The 21,658-nt window shown below is 33.2% G+C and overlaps 2 protein-coding genes, 1 long non-coding RNA gene and 1 pseudogene across 6 annotated transcripts; 1 reads left to right on the top strand and 3 right to left on the bottom strand.

Annotated features, from left to right (window-relative positions):
• Positions 1-991: 991 nt before the first annotated feature.
• LOC147500245 (putative 12-oxophytodienoate reductase 11) lies at positions 992-3,758 on the bottom strand (annotated as a pseudogene). The gene is made up of 5 exons (XR_015196269.1): positions 3,542-3,758; positions 3,274-3,414; positions 2,395-2,525; positions 2,036-2,212; positions 992-1,835 (listed from the first exon to the last, which is right to left on the bottom strand). The product of XR_015196269.1 is annotated as a putative 12-oxophytodienoate reductase 11 (transcript).
• Positions 3,759-5,316: 1,558 nt separating this feature from the next.
• On the bottom strand, positions 5,317-8,262 carry LOC147500244 (putative 12-oxophytodienoate reductase 11). Of its 3 annotated transcripts, none has more exons than XM_086561921.1 (5): positions 8,033-8,262; positions 7,319-7,454; positions 6,903-7,033; positions 6,680-6,826; positions 5,317-6,019 (listed from the first exon to the last, which is right to left on the bottom strand). In XM_086561921.1, exons 1-5 carry the CDS (start codon positions 8,091-8,093, stop codon positions 5,421-5,423), a joined length of 1,074 nt encoding a protein of 357 aa, XP_086418047.1. In that variant the 5' UTR covers positions 8,094-8,262; the 3' UTR covers positions 5,317-5,420. The 3 variants fall into 3 exon arrangements, with proteins under 3 accessions (XP_086418047.1, XP_086418048.1, XP_086418046.1); XM_086561922.1 differs by having other exon boundaries at positions 8,055-8,261; XM_086561920.1 differs by having other exon boundaries at positions 7,319-7,459; positions 8,033-8,260.
• Positions 8,263-8,517: 255 nt separating this feature from the next.
• Positions 8,518-9,423, top strand: LOC147500243 (uncharacterized). The gene is made up of 3 exons (XR_015196256.1): positions 8,518-8,710; positions 8,848-8,943; positions 9,286-9,423. It is a non-coding gene; the product is annotated as an uncharacterized LOC147500243 (long non-coding RNA).
• A 751-nt stretch (positions 9,424-10,174) lies between these two features.
• Positions 10,175-13,259, bottom strand: LOC147500242 (putative 12-oxophytodienoate reductase 11). The gene is made up of 5 exons (XM_086561919.1): positions 12,747-13,259; positions 12,501-12,656; positions 11,626-11,756; positions 11,108-11,284; positions 10,175-10,887 (listed from the first exon to the last, which is right to left on the bottom strand). The coding sequence occupies exons 1-5, from the start codon at positions 12,818-12,820 to the stop codon at positions 10,283-10,285; spliced, it is 1,143 nt and encodes a 380-aa protein (XP_086418045.1). The 5' UTR covers positions 12,821-13,259; the 3' UTR covers positions 10,175-10,282.
• Positions 13,260-21,658: the final 8,399 nt, after the last annotated feature.

Below are 21,658 nucleotides of genomic sequence, written 5' to 3'. Positions count from 1 at the left end.
CAAATGAAAGCCATAGTTGGAAAAAAAAAACATAGAGCCATACTATAGTTATCAGATAAGCTAATTGTATCTTACAGACATCATTCACGCAAATACAATCTAAGACGTCTCAATTCCTTCGAAATTTGACATTAGTAAACAAAGTAATGGCAAAAAAATGATTGTAATTATAAAGAAGATAACAAATTCAAAAATTACATTCAAATTCAAAAATAAAAAGCAAAATCAATCAAAATAGAACCAACATTGCACCAACCAAATGAACAAGAATATAATGAAGGTGAGAAAGTAGAAAGAACCTTTTGTCGAAAACTGAAGAGTTGATGACTTGAGAGCTATCCTCTCTGAAACTGACAAGAGTTTGTGATCGATGAATTTAAGTTTTATGTGGTTTCCTTTCTTTATTTTTAGTATTTGAGTGAGGTTGTTTGTTCTTGATTCTAGAAAACTTTACTATGGTTGATTCTATATAATCTTTACTATAGTGGAAACCCAGCTCTTGTGTAGACATAGGTAACACTTACCGAACTTCTATAAATCTTGTGTTTCTTTGCATTTACTTTCATATTTATTGATTGTTATTGATTGTTTGTGGATAATTAGTGGTTTTGCTCTAGTGTGTTTGTTGTGATAATTTTCAAAGTCTTTGGTGCGTGACTTCTAAGAAGTTGAACTCATTCCGGAAAGGAAAAAAAACTAGGTGTGACTTCCTAGTTAAATAGTATTAGGTTATTTAAATCATAATATACAAGTTGTTTTAGGAAATGACTCCACTTTTAGCATTGCACAAAAATTGTATTGCAAATTGTGTTTGTAAAAATTTCTTAGAAAGATTCTCCACCGTCATTTGGTTCATTGAAAGTCACTCCGTTTATTTATTGGAATCTAAAAATAAATGTTTATTTATTGGAGTTTGATATTTTTATTATGAATAGTAATATTTTGAATAATGGCAATTGGAACAAAGGTTGGACTTGTATTTGGATTTGGATTTATAGAAAAATCCTTATATTATGGAAAAATCATTCAAATATAATGATTTGAATGAAGTCATAGATACTTCCAAAGGCACAAGGCGTATCAATAATACTATATTTGTTACATTTTCAACTGGAAACATAAGTATTAGATTCTAGAAACGGGTAGTCAACATAACCACGAACAGGATCAGGGAAGTCATAGATACTTCCAAAGGCACAAGGCGTATCAATAATACTATATTTGTTACATTTTCAACTGGAAACATCAGTACTAGATTCCAGAAACGGGTAGTCAACATAACCACGAACAGGATCAGATATGTAAAAAGTCTCTCTATCATATTTGTTAAGAGGTGCACCAAGCTCAAACCTCCTCGGTAGATCAGGGTTGGCTAAGAACCACCTGCCATAAGCAACAAGATCTGCATAATTCTCAGCAATTGCTTTGTTACCATCTTCCTCCACATAACCTCCAACAGCTATGAAAGTACCCTTGAAAGCCTTTCTCATTGGCAGAAGACTATGAGGAGTTTCTAATTTCTGTCCTACCAACTTCATTCTTGGTTCAACCATATGGCAGTAAAGAATGTCATATTTGTTTAGTGATTTAGCCATGTAAAGTCCAAGAGCTTTTGGGTCCGAGTCACCTGACTCCATATAACTAGCAAAAGGAGAGCCTTATTCCAACTCTATCAGCTCCAATCTCATTGACTACTGCTTCCACAATTTCCAGAGCGAACCGACACCGATTTTCAAGAGTGCCACCATATTCATCTGTTCGGTCATTGACATGATCTTTCATGAACTGATCAATCAGGTAGCCATGCGCCCCATGGATCTCAACCCCATCAAAACCTGCATTAACATGTTTGAAAGTGATCAGTACAAGATTCTAACATGAAACAAAAGTATATTAGTGTTGAATGCAAATGCCACATGCCATTTAACGTGTCAAAGTCTACTTGCACGAGGAAACAAATAAGAGTAATGTAGACACAGGTAACGCCTTATGATGTGCCAGTAGTGTATAAGTGTATTGAGGAAAGTGGTGTTACCAGCTTCTATAGCATTCCTGGCAGCAATTCTGAAATCGTTTACAATTTGAGGAATTTCTTCTGTTTTTAACCTCCGAGGAGGAGTAAATTGTGCTTCATCAATGCCATTGGATCGTATTTGTGGTGTCAGTGACTTGTCAGTAGAAGATATTGGAGCTTGTCCATTAGGCTGAAAACCTGCATGAGAAGACATTAGAACCAAAGAAATGATTGAACACTAGATGAGAAAGAAAAACAAAATCATATCCACTTTTAAGATCCTTAAATAGACATGCTGCATCCACTAAACATTTTTCAACTCATCGCCTATGAAGAAAATATAAAAATAGTAGTTTACGTTTGACAAATACAAATCATACCTGTATTAGAAACCCTTCCTACATGCCAAATCTGGCAAAAGAAGACGCCACCCTTGGCATGGACAGCATCTACAATGGGTTTCCAAGCTTCCACCTGCTCCTTTGTCCAAATACCAGGCGTATCTGGATACCTAATAAATTAAATGGCAATAAGTAAATTAAACCATATACAGAGTCATGCAATTCCGACAAACCATCTATATGTGAAACAAATGTAGATCGCGACCTTTTCAAGATCGATCCTTAGCAAGTGAGCTTTTCGAGAGCAAAGTTTGGTCTCCACATCCATAAGCTGGGGTACTACCTTAGCATCTTCCCCCAACATACGTTCCAAGCAGTGCTTATATATTTTCCTAAATAGTAACGTACTAAGCCTGACTTGGTCTAAAGCAAATAGTTTCAGAACATATCTGGAATTCAAAAAATTCGGTTGTTGCTGGCTATACTCTACAGTGCTAAAGAATGAAATGAGAGAGCCATTTCCAACAAAATTCCATGGAGTATTCCTATATAATTCCTGATTTCACAATGGAAGCTTCTAGCATAAACAGCCAGATTATCTCGGATCACTTTGATACAAGCATAGCTCATCCACATTTTTCCTTTCTAGCAATATTTTGATTTATACCAAGTGCACCTAGGACCAAGGTACAATGTGGTCCACTAGGACCTTAGTACCATACCTAGATACTAAAATGCCATCTTCACGAGTATTCTACAATGTATAAACATACTAATAGTTTACGAGGATTTTGAAATTGATACAGAGCTGGATTCATGACCAAGAAGTTACGAAACGGAGATCTAAGTGAAATCGACACAGGTAAAATTGAGGTATATAACCTTCAATACAAAATTAATAGATGGTAAAGTTATTACCCTTGAGCAGTATCAGAAACCCCAGTGGCTTCAGTTATAAGAAATCCTCCTTTGGTGGTTCGTTGAGAGTAATACAAAATTGCATGCGGTTGAGGGACATTTCCGTAAGATCTCTGTCTAGTCAATGGTGCCAAAACAACTCTACAGCCCAACATAAAAAAGATCAACTAACATTTCTTAGCATCTAATTTCCAGCCTATGAAAAATATGTTTTCCAGCCTATGAAAAATATGTTGTGTATAAGAGAGACAAAACAGTATAATAATACCTGTGAGATAATTGGAACTTGCCCATCTTGTAAGGTGTGAGAAGAGGGATTGTCTTTTCAATAGAACCCATTCTCTCTCTCTCTTTCTTTCTTTCTTTTCTTTGTTTCAGTTTCGAATTAATATCAATTCAACCACCAGGTGCGGGGTTTTATAGCTGAATTAGTGTGTGTCCGTTGACGAATCAAAATCAAGAAAGTGATTGGATTTGTAATAAGCACGCACACTTGTTTTGACGGAGTTGAGTTTTATAATAATATACAAATTCAATTATTTCCTTGATACAGAAATAGTATGATCTTGTGGTGGTACTTTGTGGTTGTGGCACGCAATGATTGGTCTAATAAATGTAAAAACAAACGTCACTTCTTACGCCATCGTCAAATCTGCTAACCCTATTATAATTGAAATTAGAATTTCCTCCCAAACTTGACCGTCAAAAGATGTCAACCAACAGTGGACGTGAATTGACTAATCAAGAATTGTGAATTGTCATAAATATTTTTTTTCTGTGGAAATTATAAAATTTGTCATAGACACTGTTCAGAGCCCACAACTCGAAATTAGATACAGGAGTAAAAACCCTTTACTCAAACCTAGCCATCGAGTAACTTCGTCTTCTTTCTATTCACATTATCCTATTCACCACACACGTCAGAGACACATTACAGAATTGTGAGTCTCCTGAGAATGGCAAGAACTCACTACAGAAAGGAAATATTCCAGGGACATTTTATTTTAGTGTTTTAGATAATGGTGTGGTGTCAAATGAATTTCTGATGATCTGAGCTGGGGTTTGTTTCATTATAGTGGTGCTGCTAAGGTTGCAGGGCAGTCTTATACTGGAGCTGTAGCTAGTCCAAATGGAGAGTATCCAGATGAGATAGAGAAAGAGAAGTTGGTTTCTACTTTCTACACTGGAGAAGTATGGCATCAAAGAAAGGGAGCTTTATATGGTTGATAACTGTTTATATTAAGATTCATGATTTGACAATCTTAGTTTATTTAGTACCAGCAGTAGCAGGTGGTTGCATTTGCACCATTAAACAACCCACCCCAACTTCTTCTACTCCGTCCATTTCAATTGGCCTGCTATGTGCTACCACCACCTTATTATATAAATTCTAAAAGGGAAAATTTTGATAATATCAGACTGTATAGTATCCTGAAAAGTTGATACTTCGAAAATATTATTTAAACATGACTACATGAGACAGGACACCCAAGCTGTGAAAAACCAATGTCTCGGTATATTTGAGTTCAGACTTGTGGTTCGGCTTACTTCCAGAGTTCCAGTAGAGCAACAACGTATGTTGTATGCAGTTTTTCTCCATTCCAAATTGGAAGTAAAAGTAGTTAGTTGCCATTTTATAGTGGGTGTTCGTAATTTTGTATTTGTGTCTTTGTGGGCTTTGAACAGTGTTTAATTTTCGAATTGTGGGTTTTAAACAGTATTTATGGTAAATTTCATAATTTTCACATAAAAAAAATATTTAGAAGAATTCACAATTTTTGACTAGTCAACTGGCGGCTACTGTGGTTGACTTATTTTTCTTCTGACTGTCAAGTTGGGGGAAATTCTAATTTCAATTATAATGAGAATAATCTTAATTGCAACTAGTGGTGGGGTATATCAATATAACCTTTTAAAATTTTGAAGCCCATAGGCTTTGGAAAGGAACCTTACCGGGACCAATGTCTCACGACTCAAATCACTTTGCTACCCCACGTATACGCGCAAAATATAGTTCTTTCCTCCAGGAGGTCACAACATGCGTCACCGAAGAAAAGGATTATTCTCTAGCATTTCCCCTTTCACAACATTATTTGGTAAGATAAAATTGTACAGCATCTTTGGATTGTATCTAGTTGCATGGGTTGTTATAATTCAAATGCAGATTCAAGAAATGGATAGTCAACGTAACCACGAACAGGATCAGGAACGTAAAAAGTCTCTCTAACGTAATTGTTGAGAGGTGCATCAAGCTCAAACCTCCTTGGCAAGTCAGGGTTGGCTAAGAACCACCTGCCGTAAGCAACAAGATCTGCATAGTTCTCTGCAATTGATTTGTTACCATCTACTCTATCATAATCCCCAGCAACCATGAAAGTACCATTGAAAGCCTTTCTCATTGGCAGAAGACTCTGAGGAGTTTCTACTTTCTTTCCTACCAACTTCATTCTTGGTTGAACCACATGACAGTACAAAATCCCATATTTGTTAATTGATTCAGCCATGTAAAGACCAAGAGCTTCTAACTTCAAGTCAGCTGATTCCATATAACTAGGGAAAGGGGAAAGCCTAATTCCAACTCTGTCAGCTCCAATCTCATTGACAACCGCTTCCACAACTTCCAAAGGGAAACGGCACCTGTTTTCAAGTGTCCCTCCGTATTTGTCTGTTCGATCATTGACATGTTCTTTCATGAACTGATCAAGTAGGTAGCCATTTGCCCCGTGGATCTCAACGCCATCAAAACCTGCATTATATCGAAAGATTAAACCTTCCCCGCCAGTGTACTGATGAATTGAGTCTTTTATATATGCTTGGTGAGTTTCACCAGTGAGAATTAGTAGGTCCAAAATAGAGCAAGCAATATTGGTTTAACGTTTACTTGGAATCTAATCCAGTGAAGTTTCATATGAAGCAGTACAAGAAAGCTGAGAAGCATTGGAAAGAGTGAAATACCAACAGAATCAAGCTGTACTGAGTCAAATGCTGTGAAATTGATAGGAGTGACAATCAGCAAACCTTTGGTTGAGATTCACTTGAACAAGCAAGCATACAAAGGGGAAATTTATCAAATCAAGCCTCCCCCCCACACACACAACAACAACAACAACAACAACAACAAAGGTGTAGAAAAAAATGTGTGAACTCTTTCACATTTCAACATGACATTTTGCACAATTTGTCTGGCCACTTGTTCCGTTGGAAATGCACTGCCCTGGATACTTCACAATGATATATACAAGCTTTCGACAAGAAACAAAGTAATTTGCTGTGATGCCGTTGAATGAACGTGCCACATGCTTAGCGTGCCAAAATGTATTTTCATGAAAAACAAATATAGGGTGCCTTAGGCAAGGATGGCCATTTTGTTCGTTCCGTGTATATATGCTCGGGTAAGGGGTCTTACCAGCTTCTATAGCATTTCTGGAAGCGATTCTGAAATCATTGACAATATCAGGAATTTCCTCTGTTTTTAACCTGCGAGGAGGTGAATACTTTGCACCATGTGACTTGTCTGTACAAGAGACTGGAGCTTGTCCATTTGGCTGAAAATCTGTAAACAAGTACTAAGATTAAGAAGAGTATCGAAAACTCATCATCTATATACTTTTAACAAATCGAAATCATACCGTAATTTGAAGCCCTTCCTACATGCCAAATCTGACAAAAGAAAACACCACCCTTGGCATGGACAGCGTCTACAATTGGTTTCCAAGCTTCCACCTGCTCTTTAGTCCAAATACCAGGCGTATGTGGATACCTAACAAAGCAGATGCCAATAAGCTATAAATATATAGGGTCACAAATTAAGGCGCACAAGATTTACGAGACTAAATGGACATGCTGGTACGAATATATTGACACGAGTCAAGGGCTGTGTTCCAGGGAAAATAATTTCTCTGTGGAGATCATGACCATCGTTAGAGAAGGGCCCATTCAAGATCACACCTCCTCTGTAAATGTGAACTTCGCAGTGAAACTATACTCTCTAGGTATGCGAGTAATAAAATGATGACAGAATTATCGGTTGCTAAATGTAGCTTACCCTTGAGCTGTGTCAGAAACCCCTGTGGCTTCAGCTATGAGCAGTCCTCCTTTGGTGGTTCTCTGAGAGTAATATAAAATGGCATGTGGTTGAGGGACATTGTCGAAAGATCTCTGTCTAGTTAGTGGCGCCAAAACTACCCTACAAGAACAAGAAAAAAATATTTAGCTCAGCTATTCAAGATTCACAACAATTTAATCCCAATTGTTCTAAAAACCTGAGATTGTAGAGAGGTATGGTACACCAAATAGATCAAGCAGAGGCCACAAACATGACACACAACAAGGCGGTGGACAGTGGACACATCAAATAATAGTAAGGTGTCACAGACCAGACACTGGCAATTCCTAATTAATAGGTGTGCTTCATGCTAAAGTGGAAGCTAGAAAGCATGATATACCATATTTCATATTGAGTACGGTACGTATCAGTGTCACCATGAAGAAGTTTTACACAAACAGTCCGCATAGGGTACTCCATACCATCTTATTAAAAGACATTGCCAAGCTGGTAACTTCAAACAGATGAAAATCCTGTGGCTTGTGGGAACCAGAAAAAACAAATTATTGCACTTAATTCTGCCCTTTAAATTTCTTTTGAAAATAGAGTAAGTCCTTTAATGAAAAAGTAAATGCTCGGCATAGGGGAACAACCATTTAATGAAAACGTACATATATATTCTGCACACGGAAGAGAAAAACAGCAGAAACACACCTGTGAGATAAATAGAATTTACCCATTGTGTAAGGTGTGAGAAGAGGGATTGTCTTTTCATCAGTACTACTCATCCTGTCTTTCTTTCTTCCCTTGTTTGAATTGTAAGTTCGTAACTCATCAGCTCATCCACGGATCCACCATCAATGTGTCCAGTCCCCAGTACAGTACAAAGAACATTCCAACAAATTAGAGAATCAACACTTACCTACAAATCCAATGAGTTTGGACAATTGGACGGTTGTATGTTGTCCGCTAGCAAACTTGTTTTGTTTCTCGCCTGCATGCCCATAATAAGCCATAACATTGGAAACGGTAATTCGGTAATAGGTGTCAGCTCAAAATATTAAAAACACAACCCGGTCCAAGTCGAGCTAATAATGGGCCTGGACTTGGACTTACACAATTAAAGCCCAACTAACTTGGGCTAACCCAAGCTATAAATAGAAGCAAAAACCTCATTTTTTTCATTTCCAAAAAAGTTCCTTCTACTTTCATCACTCTTCCCTCGTTGATACTCGTCCTCATTTCACCAAAACCAAACTTACTAATCTTCATTCTTCAATATCAAAAACAAAGAGGAAGATGGAAAGTTCTCTATATGGAGCATCATTGATCGATATATCTCGACTTTAACAAACTATGCAAGCAATCGAATACGCTTGTACTTCTATTCAGGTTCTATTTTTTTTCATTTCATCCAAGGTTTTTCATATTATCATTGTTTACTTCGTTAAAACTTTTATAGATTTGTTATTTTTCTGTTTGAGGAAAGTAGATTAAATATTTGTGTTGTTGTTTTGAGTTGTGAGCAGATGCATGTAAGCCCAGCTGAATCAGAAGCGACTATTTTACCGTTGCGTACTTGCGTCAATCTCCTCATGCGTATCGGAAAAGCCGATTCATTCTCGGTAAGTCAAGTGATAGTTCATTTATGTGTGTTATTTCATGACAGTGCTATTACTCAAATATTTGCGCAGATGAATATTTTTGTCTGTTTACTCAAATATTCTTCGTTATGAACATGATTTCTGTTCAGTTTAGTTCAGTCAGACAATCTGCTTCCTTTTGTGATTCCATTTAATTGCTTATATCAGTTTTAGATTGTAAAAAGAGTTACAAACTCATGTCTAAATACTAGTGATTGATGTAATGTCTTTTCAGAAAGTGTGGATGCCATTGAAGGTCATAAGTAAATCAGTATCTGTATTACATTGTTGAAATAATTGGTGGACTTTTCTATCTTCATGCAGTTATCATGTATGTACTTCTTCCCATGCCTTTGATGTTCTTTATGGGTTCGGATAACTCTAATTTTTCTGAAAGTGATACAGGTCAGCCTTCTGATAGAAATGAAATACTCTTTTACCGTTTTGCATTTACACATTCAATTAAAGCTTCTCCTTCATAAAATATTGACTTGCTCTATTTTGCTTTTAAAACCTCTGCAACAGCTGGGAAGATGCTACCAAGTTCTTAATTGGATTTTCAGCAGTTGGGAGCATAGCGATACCAATTATCTTGAAGCATACCGATCTCATTGGTTGGGGGTTCTCATAATGGAGCTATCATCTTTTCTATTTTTGTATTTGTTTGGTCCAAATGAGCAAAGAATCTGAGTTTGATTACATGAAATTATTTGTTTGTTAAATTAAATGAGTATGTGTCTGCGATTTTCTTAGCTTGTCATTCAAGAGTTATTATAGGCTTTAAGCCTTGCTAGGAAGAATTGCTTAGTTTGGACGCTAGGTATACATTTCTCTCCTACCCCCGTTTTTACATTTTAGCAAATTGTACATGTGCCACCCGATATTTCTTTAGTTGTGCCCTGTCCAGCGGGTCTACGGTGTAGTCCTTGGTTTTTCACATTATAGGAGAACAACTGTATGATAGAGCTTCTGATCACATGTCTAATGTATTGAGTAAATCGCCAGAAAACCTTCTGATCTCGTTGGAGATGGAACATTGTATCAACATCTTAAAGTAAAACGAGAAGCCACTAACATGAACACCGTCCCATCATTTTCCCCTGTGGTGTATTTCTCTTATAAGAGGCTTTAGTAAGCTAAATTTCTCAGAACTACGGTACTAAAAATGTCCCAGGTTTGAAAAGAGCCTTTAAAAACTTGGTAAGGCATGAACTAGATTTGAAAATCTGCAATTATTGTTCGCCATTGTATTCATATAAATTTATTCAACCCCACCAATATACACAAGGGGTACCAGTATAATATTATAATTGTTATATTTTCAACTGGAAACATCGGTACTAGATTCCAGAAATGGGTAGTCAACATAACCGCGAACAGGATCAGATATGTAAAAAGTCTCTCTGTCATATTTGTTAAGAGGAGCACCAAGCTCAAACCTCCTTGGCAGATCAGGGTTGGCTAAGAACAACCTGCCATAAGCAACAAGATCTGCATAATTCTCAGCAATTGCTTTGTTACCATCTTCCCTCTCATAACCTCCAACAACAATGAAAGTACCCTTGAAAGCCTTTCTCATTGGCAGAAGACTATGAGGAGTTTCTAATTTCTCTCGTACCAACTTCATTCTTGGTTCAACCATATGGCAGTAAAGAATGCCATATTTATTTAGTGATTCAGCCATGTAAAGTCCAAGACCTTCTGGGTCTGAGTCACCTGACTCCATATAACTACCGAATGGGGAGAGCCTTATTCCAACTCTATCAACTCCAATCTCATTGACTACTGCTTCCACAATTTCCAAAGCGAACCGACACCGATTTTCAAGAGTGCCACCGTATTCATCTGTTCGGTCATTGACATGATCTTTCATGAACTGATCAATTAGGTAGCCATGTGCTCCATGGATATCAACCCCATCAAAACCTGCATTAACATGTTTGAAAATGATCAGGACGAGATTCTGACAAGAAACAAAAGTACATTAGTGTTGAATGCAAATGCCACATTGATGAAGACATGGGTCATTTAATGTGTAAAGTCTACTTGCACGAGGAAACAAATAAGGGTAATGTAGACACAACCACACAGGTAACATCTCATGATGCGCCAGTGCGTAAGAGTGCATTTAGGAAAGTTGTAATACCAGCTTCTATAGCATTCCTAGCAGCGATTCTGAAATCGTTTACAATTTGAGGAATTTCTTTTGTTTTTAACCGCCGAGGAGGTGAAAATTCTGCTTCATCAATACCATTGGATAGTTTTTTAGGCGCCAGTGACTTGTCAGTAGAAGATATTGGAGCTTGTCCATTAGGCTGAAAACCTGTATAAGAAGACATTAAGAAACAAAGAAATGATTGCACAGTAGACGAGAAAGAAAAACAAAGTCACCAGCAGTTTTAAGATCCTTAAATAGAAATGTTCCATCCACCAAACATTTTTCTTATGTTTTTTTTTAACTCATCACCGATGAAGCAGGGCGGATCCGGGATTTTGAATCAAGGGCGGATAGAACAAATTTTTATCATAATTTTATTTTTTGGGTGAAACTGTGAATTATATAACTAGTATTTTTTTTTCGACAATACCCCCCACCCTAGATCCGCCCCTGCGATGAAGAATATATGAAAATAGTAGTTTAATTTTGACAAATACAAATCACACCAGTATTAGAAACCCTTCCTACATGCCAAAGCTGGCAAAAGAAGGTACCACCCTTTGCATGGACAGCGTCTACAATGGGTTTCCAAGCTTCCACCTGCTCCTTTGTCCAAATACCAGGTGTATCTGGATACCTAATAAATTAAATGGCAATAAGTAAACCACATAAATGGTCATGCAATTCTGAAAAACCATCTATAAGTGAAACAAATGTAGATCGCGACCTTTTCAGGATCGATCCTTAGTGCAAGTGAGCTTTCAAGACCAAACTTTGGTCTCCACGTCCATAAGCAGGGGGTACTACCTTAGCATCTTCCCCCAAAATACGTTCCAAGCAGTGCGTATATACTTTTCTAAATAGTAAAGTAATAACCCTTGCTTGGTCTAAAGCAAATAGTTTCAGAACATATAAGGAATCCAAAAAATTCGGTTGTCGCAGGTTGTAATCCACAGTACAAAAGAATGGAATGACACAGCCATTTGCAACAAAATTTACAGCCATTGACTGGCTGCAAAATGCCATGGAGTATTCCTATATCATTCCTGATTTCACAGTGGGAGCTTCTACCAGATTACGTCGGATCACTTTTATAGAATTGTAGCTCTTCCACATTTTTCATCTCCAGAAATCTTTTGATTTATACCAAGTGTCCCTAGGACCAAGGTTACAATGTGGCCCATTAGTTACTTGTACCATTCCTAGATACTAAAATAATGAGCATCCTACAAACATACTAATAGTTTACGGGGATTTTGAAATGATACAGAGCTGGATTCATGACCAATTAGTTACGAAACGGAGATCTAAGTGAAATTACACAGGTAAAATTGAGGTATGTAACCTTCAATAGAAAATTAATAAATGGTAACGATTTTACCCTTGAGCAGTATCAGAAACCCCGGTGGCTTCAGCTATAAGAAGTCCTCCTTTGCTGGTTCGTTGAGCGTAATACAAAATTGCATGTGGTTGAGGGACATTTGCGTAAGCTTTCTGTCCGTAAGATTTCTGTCTAGTCATTGGTGCCAAAACAACTCTACAACAAAAAAAAACAATAACAAATAACATTTCTTAGCATCTAATTTCCAGTCTATGAAAAATATGTTGTGTATAAGTACAATCATACCTGTGAGATAATTGGAACTTGCCCATCTTGTAAGGTGTGAGAAGAGGGGGGATTGTTTTTTCCGGAGTACCCATTGTCTCTCTTTGTTTCTTTGTTTCTTTGTTTCAGTTTCCAATTATCAATTCATCCACCAGGTACCCAGTTTTATAGCTGAATAAGTGTGTGTCCACACTTCATGGAACACTGGAAAGTTGACAAATCAAAATCAAAGAAAGTGATTCGATTTTGAAGGAGTTGAGCCACTTTGCCGATGCTATTGAAATAGTATGATCTTGTGGTGAGCCACTTTGTCTGCTCGCACGCTTGTGTTATTTTTAGTCACAAATACAACGGGAGGAATCCGATTGAGTCACAAAAATCCGTTGCCGTTTCGCGGATAAAGAGATTAGAGAGAGAAGTTAACGGTTGGAATTGGGAAGAAGAGTCCCACAAAATTGACGCAGCTTTTCTATTCGTCACTTTTTGACTTTTTCGTTAGTTATTCGTGTCTCCGGATACGAGTATATCTCTACTACTTATAAGTGGCAGTTTAAGCTGTAACTCGGTTCTAACCACTGCTGATTTATGGACACGTACACGTGCATAATGTTAGCCGTCTGAGCCGGAATTTTGATGTATTTGTGAGACAAAAATTTGTTCAATTCTGTTTTTAGGGTGATAGTGTCTGACTTTCTAACATAATTTTTTGTTTGAGTCTACCGTAAAGCAACATTAGAAAAAAAAAAAAAAAAAAAAAAAAGGAAAATTTAGGTAAATAATTTCAGTGTATATAAACGAGCAGTTTCCATTTACCATAGTTTATACAATTATACCACACTCCCTAGAATATGAGAACATGATACGTGTTAATAATATATGGATATGATCTACTAACCATTGATAATATCTCTTCAAAAATTCGTCTCATTTAGAAATCTCTAACCTAGTTAAAAATTTTGATTTTTTTTAAACGGTTCGAATTTTTCAATTTTGCAATCGTCTTTTAACATAGTTAAATATTATTAAATAAGTTGAAATTTTACATAAGTGATTTTCATGGTTAGTTGAATACATCTACAAAAAATTATGTTATAATTCACGTTGTACATAAAGTTGTAGGGCATGGCATAAACTATGGTATAAAAAGTGTGATAAACGAAACTTGTTATATAAATTTCGCCTTATAGTTACTCCACCACTAATTACAATTAAGTATAAGCTAATTTTTGGTGGAGATGTTCTCCACACAATGGAGATAATCTTCGCAAAAAACCAATTCATTTGAAGGGTACAATCTCGTAAAAAATCATTTATAATGTTATGAAATTATCCAACGGCCTATATTTGTGTAATTTTGGTACAACTTTTGATAAGATTAAACATATTCAATTGAGCTGATTTTTTGTAGGGATATTCTCTCATATATTTATGAGCTACATAATGAACTAAGAGCTTATTTTTTGGGAATATGTTCTCCATACAATAGAGATCATCTCCACAAATTATCAAGATATTTGAACATGTTTAACATTGTCAAAAGTTGTGTTTAAGTTCAATATTTATCTAACGGTCCACAATTTTAGCATTTTTTTAATAAAGCTAGACATATCCAATTGAGACGAGTTTTGGTAGATATTCTATCCAAGATAGGAAGATATTCTCTACTAAAAATCAGCCATTAGTTTAATATACAAATTTACTTTTAGGTTTTGGCAGCTGTCAAGGTATATATATATAGCCGATTTTAGAAGCACACTAGATTTTGGACATGAGCATACGCCCGGGATCTATTAAATATTTTGTGTGTTGAAAAGGCTTTATAAAATATCTCACACAAATTTTTGATTCAGAATATATTTTTATTGAAAATAAACCGAAATACGTTAATGACCAACGATTATGGTGTATAAGTACTTAGAAATTAAGGGATCAAATTGAGATAATTTCTTTACTTTGTGGTTTAGAATATTAAACCATAATTTTCAAATATAATTATCTTAAACTCGGTCTAGTTTGTATAATAGTTTTCTTAGATTTATGGTGATTTAGCAGCAAATTTTCGAATCATAATATATTTTTATTGAAAATAAATCAAAATTCGTTAATGAGCAGCGATTATAATACATAAGTACTTGAAAACTAATGGATCAAATTGAGATAGCTTATTCACTTTGTGGTTTATAATATTAATCCATAATTTTCAAATAGAATTATCTTAAAATCGGTCTAGCTTATATAATAGTTTTCTTAGATTTATGGTGATTTAGTGACAAATTTTAGAATCATAATAAATTTTTATTGAAAATAAATCGAAATACGTTAATGAGCATAGATTATGGTGTATAAGTACTTAGAAACTAAGGGATCAAATTGAGATATATATCCTCTTTTGAATATTAATCCGTAATTTTCAAATAAAATTATCTTAAACTCGATCTAGCTTGTATAATAGTTTTATTAGATTTATGATGATTTAGCGGTAAATCATCATCATTCGGTTTACGTACTAATGTATACAAATCACTTAAACAAATTGACTATTTACATATCCTCAAAGAATACACTACTCACACTTAAAAAGATTTATGACATGAACGTGTCCTGCGAACGGGTGCCATTATATTAAATTATTATAAAAAAATATTAGCAACTATGTATAGCTATGAGATATGAAAATTATATTAATTACTCATTTAAATTTCTTGCACCACTCTTTATAAAAAAGAAATACAAAACATTGATAAAACTCATCGACTTCTTTTTATTGTTAGGTTTAATAATATAAATTTGATTGAAGTTTTGTGAGAATGTCAAATGTGGCGAAGATAATATTAAAGTTACTTAAATAGCAAGGTATTCCCAATCATAATAAAATAATTATAATAAACAATATTTAAAATGCAAGACTATATTTGTCAAGACAGTTATTCTCTATACATATAATACAAATATGTTTTAGGGTTATTAGTTCAATATGTTTTTGCATCAAGTTTATGATTTTTCATTAATTATTCTTTGATGTTAGTTTAATATCGTACGTTGCATCCAGTTTTCAATTTCTCATTAATTATTATTTGAGGTTAGTTCAATGCACTTGCATTAAGTTTTTGATTTCCAGTTAATTATTATTTGAGATTAGTTCGGTGCAATTGCATCCACTTTATGATTTCTCGTTAGTTATTCATTAAGGTTAATTCAATAGTATAGTTGCATCCAGTTTTCGATGTTTCGTTAATTAGTATTTGAGATTAGTTCATTGCATTTGCATCCAGGTTATAACCTCCCGTTAATTACTCTTTGAAGTTAGTTCAATACATCTGCATCCAGTTTTTTTGATTTTCCGTTAATTATTTTTCTAGGTTAGTTCGATAGTTTACTATTTATATACAGTTTGCATACATGTAAGAGTCTATTTTTATAAATTCACTTTCATTTTGGGTTCCTAATTACTCGTAATTACTCATGTGATAAGGCTAAAAAAGTTGATATTTATGTTTTGAGGTTAGTGCGATGTAGTTAAATCCAACTTCCGATTTCTAGTTAACTATTTTTTGAGATTATTTCAAGACATTTGCATCCAATTTTTGATTTCGCGTTAGTTAATCTCTGATTTTAGTTTAATACAATTGCATCCAATTTTTTGTTTTCCGTTAATTATTCTTTGAGGTTAGTTCAATGCAGTTGCATCCAATTTCCGATTTTATATTAATTGTTATTTGAGGTTAGTTCAATACATTTGCATCAAGTTTTTGATTTCCCGTTAATTATTTTTTGAGGTTAGTTCAATGCAGTTATATCAAATTTATAATTTCCCATTAATTATTCATTTATGTTAGTTCAGTGCAGTTTTATCTATTTTTCAATGTTTCGTTAATTAGTATTTGAGATTAGTTCATTGCATTTGGATTCAGTTTCATGATTTCTCATTAATAACTCTTTAATGTTAGTTCAATACATCTGCATCTAGTTTCTGATTATTTATGCTTTGAGGTTAGTTCGATACAATTATATCCGGTTTCTGATTTCCCATTAACTATTATTTGATATTATTTCAATGCATTTGCATTTAGCTTATAATTTTCCACCAATTATTCTATGAGGTTAGTTCAATGCAGTTGCATTTGGTTTTTTATTTTTTGTTAATTATTTTTTGAGTTAAGTTCAATGCATTTGCATCCAGTTTTCGGTTTCCCATTAATTATTATTAAAGGTTTATTTGATGTATTTGCATACTATTTTCGATTTTCTCTTAAATACTTTTCAAAGACTTACATCCAATTTATAATTTTCCGTTAATTATTTTCTGTCGTTAGTTTAATGCAATTTGCATAAAGTTTCCGATTTCCCGGTTAATTACTCTTTGAACTCAGTTATGTATTTGAATATAATTTACGATTTTCTTATAATTATCCAATGTGGTGTGTAATACCAACTTCTACTAATCCATCTATAATGTCCTTGCAAACATGACATAAAAAGTAAATTATGCTTAATTTACTATGTGGGATCATCGAAGAATATCTAGTTTCTGATTTTTCGTTAATTATTCTTTAAATTATGCATGACTCACTAAGTTGAATCTTCAAAGATTATCTACGAACGGGTGTTGTTATATTAATTATTCTGAAAAATATTTGCAAATATGCATAACTATTATATATTAATATTATATTGATCAGTCAACAAAATATTTTATAACGTGAAAACCTCATTATCCATTAAAAAAAAAACTCACCTTTGTTAAAACCCTTCAACTTTATTTTGTCGTTTAATAATATAAATTGGATTGAAGTTTTGTGAGATTGCCTAATAAGGCGAAGTTCATATATATTGAAGTTACTTAAATAACAATAAGTTCCCAATCATACGGAAAGAGATAAAATAAACACCATTTTAAATACAAAAAAACTATACTTATTGAGACATTCCCACAACATATAACTCAACTATATTTTGAGGTTACCTCAATGCATTTGTATCCAGTTTCTGATTTTCCGTTATTTACATTTTGAGGTTAGTTCAATGCAGCTGCATCCAATTTTCAATTTTCGTTATTTATTTTTTGAGATTAGTTTAATGTAGTTGCATCCAGTTTCTAATTTTTTGTTAATTATTCTTTTCGGTTAGTTTAATATATTTGCATCCAATTTCCAAATTCATGTTAATTATTCTTTGAGTTAAGTTTAATGCATTTGCATCCAGTTTCTGATTTCATGTTAATTATTATGTGAGATTAGTTTAATGCATTTGCGTCCAATTTTATATTTATTGTTTATTATTTGATAAAGTTGCATTTGCATATAGTTCCCAATTTTCCGTTAATTATTGTTTTAGTTTAGTTCAATGAGTTTGCATCCAGTTTTCAATTTTTCCTTAATTATTTATTGAGGTTTTGCATCCAGTTTATTTTTTGAGATTAGTTAAGTGCAGTTGCATCCGGTTTTCGGTTTCCCGTTAATTATTTTTTAAGATTAGTTTCACGCATTTGCATTATATTTCTAATTTATAATTAATTTTTCATTGGGGTTAGTTCAATGCAGTTGAATCCAATTTCCGATTTTCAATTAATTTAATCTTTGAGGGTTAGCTCAATGCATTTGCATATAGTTTATGATTTTTTGACAATTATTTTTTATATTAGTTTGATGTATTTGCATCTAAATTTTGATTTTCCGTTAATTATTCTTTGAGGTTAGTTTAATGCAGTTGTATCAATATTCCGATTTTCTATTAATTACTTTTTAAGATTAAATTAATGTTTGCATTTGCATCAAGTTTCTGATTTCCCATTAAATATTATTTGAGGTTAGTTCAATGAATTTGCAACCAGTTTCTAATTTTCCATTAATTATTTTTTGAGGTAAATATTATTTGAGGTTAGTTCAATTAATTTGCAATCAGTTTTCAATTTTCCATTAATTATTTCTTGAGGTTTTGCATCCAGTGTATTTTTTTAGATTAGTTCAGTGCAGTTGCATATGGTTTTCGATTTCCCGTTAATTATGTTTTAAGATTAGTTCCACGCATTTGCATTATGTTTCCAATTTATAATTAATTTTTCTTTTAGGTTAATTCAATGCAGTTGAATTCAGTTTTCGATTTCCTGTTAATTTAATATTTGAGGGTTAGCTCAATGCATTTGCATCCAGTTTTCAATTTTCTCATAATTATTTATTGATGTTAGTTCGATGTATTTGTTGCATTCAAGTTTTGATTTTCCGTTAATTATTCTATGAGGTTAGTTTAATGCAGTTGTATCTATATTCCGATTTATCTATTAATGAATGAGTCAGTGTTTTATCATATACACTAAAATTGTATGATTTGTAATAGAAAATTAGTTTATACAAATCACCTATTTTGTAGCAAATTTTTTTATTTGGCTAAATATATAAGAATTGGAACACTTAAAATGTTTGACTAATCAAAATGTTTTGTAGCAAATTTTGTAGCAAGTTTTGATTCGTAATAGGAAATTACCTTATACAAATCACCCATTTTTTATCATTTATTTTTTATTTGATCATATATATAAGAATTGAAAATACACTCAAACTCTCCAAATATAATAATTATAACTACACTCAAACTCTCAAAAGATATTTCCATATACGTGGGATTGTAGGCTATTAGAAAATATTATCTTTCATATTAGAGTACCACATAGGATAAAGAAAATGCTAACTCTCATATTAGAGTATCACATATGAAAGAGAAAATCCTCATTTAAAGATATCTGTTTTAGTATATAGATAGTAAATATTTATTTTAAGTTAAAAGTAAGTATGTAAGTAAAAATTCACCTATACAACGAATTCAAACGAAATATTTTGTGGATATAATATATTCACCACAAAGATCATCTTTACCAACTTTTAGCTAATTTGGAAACTTCTAACCTAGATAAAATATGATTGCAATAACTCAACATTTTTTTACCATTAGTTTTATTCTTAAATGTAACATCAATTTTTATTTAGATTAGGGGTTTCCAAATGAGCTACAATTTTGTGGAGACAATCTTTTATGGTGAATATATCACATATACAAAAAATTGCGTTTGAATTTATTTTATAAGTGAAGTTTTACTTACATACTTATTTTAAGTATGTACTTCTAAGATCGACCTTATATATCAATATATATATATATACACTAATACGAATGGATATACACAAAGTATGCATTGACAGTTGTGCATATCATTCATGCGTGTGCGAATAAATTGTGTATACCTTAATACATATAAATTATAATGTGTACCGACTCGAGATATATCAAAATAAATAAAAGTTGTAAAACAAAAATAATCATTCATTCAATTCTGACACAATATTGGATGGCACAAATATTGCGTTTTCTAACATAAAAACGAAGAAAAACATATATAATTCATAACTTCAAACTGCCTCACTACTTTATCCCCTCATTTATTTGAGTTACTAGATTCACCCAAAAGTAAATACTCAAACACTTGTTTATGCTCCCCATTCTCACAACCACCAACCATCAATAAGTTCAAGCTATTAGATTCACTTGGAACATAATTGTAATTACTACAACCAATAACTACTACAACTTAACCAAGAGCAGACACTATAAACAACTTCAACCTCCACAATGTACTCCTTATTCACAAAACAATAACATAATAGCACGACAGATAATGTAGACCATTCATCACTCATTTCATGATTCCAACCATCCAAATAAACAAGTTTATGAATGGGCAACAAATCACTTTTATAACAAACAAACACCCACCACACTTAAGTCCATAACACTGCAAAATCAACCAACTACAAACCACTAAAACATCACAAACTAGAAAAATCATTTAAACTTAATAAAGGGTTAACGAGTATTAGTCCCCTACTAGATGAGCTAATTAGGATTTCCCCTACTAGATGGGAAATTAAGGTCTCTTCCTCTAAAATACACAAAAAAAACACACGGTTAACCCAAATTGATTTTTTTTTTTTTGTGTTCCCATCTAGGGGTAATACTAGTTAACCCATTAATTAACCCACAATCATTAGAAACATATTCAAAATAAAAAATACAATTCAATTCAAACAATAAAATACAACATATTCACACAACAAAATTTTATAATAAAAAATATAGTATATATGCACAGTTGTTTGTGCATGCTAAAAACCTTAAATCCATTAATAAATCTAGCTATATCAAAGTAACTACAAATGAGTGACATATGTTTAGATAAAAAAAACCCATAGTTCAAATAAGTTTCTAATCGTATTAAACCTAATTCAACAAGATACCTTTACGAGTCTCGATCTCAAATATATTGAACTACGAATAAATTATTAAAAGAAAAACCCATAGTTCTAAAGAAGCTAAGCTAAATTAAAAATATAGTTAACAAAATAACAGTAAACAAACCTTCCAATTAAAAAAAAAAAAAAAAAGAATCAAAACAAAAATCAAATCGAAAAAATGAAGCGTAGATTATGAGTTTGAATAATAAAATTGAGAAAAACCTTCAATCCAAACTAATCAACATTGCATTTCCTTTTCACTTCGCTTCACCTTTTATTGATAGTTTATTTTGCTTTTAATTCAAAAGGAAAGCAAAAAAAAGTATAATTGGAACAAAAATAAAACAAAAAAACAAGTCAATATGGATTTGTCATTTTGAATGATTAAAAACGAAAAACTGATTTTATTAGTGATTAACATGTCTTAATTAATGATTTGTAAATTCGGCTGGTTTTATTAGCGATATAAAAACTGAAATTTGAGCATTCTGCCCAATTTCTTGATAAATTAAATGAGTCTGGACGGTTAGCGAACTTGATTTGTTTCTCGCCTGCACATTGGAAACGGTAATACGTGTCAGCTCAAATTCTAAAAGCACACCCCGGTCCAACTCGAACCAATATTGGGCCTGGACTTGGACTTATTACAAA

Source organism: Coptis chinensis, chromosome 5, assembly GCF_015680905.1.
Source record: "Coptis chinensis isolate HL-2020 chromosome 5, ASM1568090v1, whole genome shotgun sequence".
Classification (NCBI taxonomy): Eukaryota; Viridiplantae; Streptophyta; class Magnoliopsida; order Ranunculales; family Ranunculaceae; genus Coptis; species Coptis chinensis.
Note: the sequence above shows the minus strand (reverse complement) of the source record. Positions and strands in the feature narration are given on the sequence as shown.

Bases quoted from the DNA above. Each gene is read 5' to 3' on its own strand.
- LOC147500244 (XM_086561920.1), bottom strand. From the start codon at position 8,106: ATGAGTAGTACTGATGAAAAGACAATCCCTCTTCTCACACCTTACACA. The intron at 7,460-8,032 runs GTGTGTTTCTGC...TTGTTCTTGTAG, and splicing joins AAATTCTATTTATCTCACAG to GGTAGTTTTGGCGCCACTAA. The intron at 6,020-6,679 runs GTAAGACCCCTT...GATATAATGCAG, and splicing joins CAGAAATGCTATAGAAGCTG to GTTTTGATGGCGTTGAGATC.
- LOC147500242 (XM_086561919.1), bottom strand. From the start codon at position 12,820: ATGGGTACTCCGGAAAAAACAATCCCCCCTCTTCTCACACCTTACAAG. The intron at 12,657-12,746 runs GTATGATTGTAC...TTTTTGTTGTAG, and splicing joins AAGTTCCAATTATCTCACAG to AGTTGTTTTGGCACCAATGA. The intron at 11,757-12,500 runs GTAAAATCGTTA...TTAATTTATTAG, and splicing joins GTTTCTGATACTGCTCAAGG to GTATCCAGATACACCTGGTA.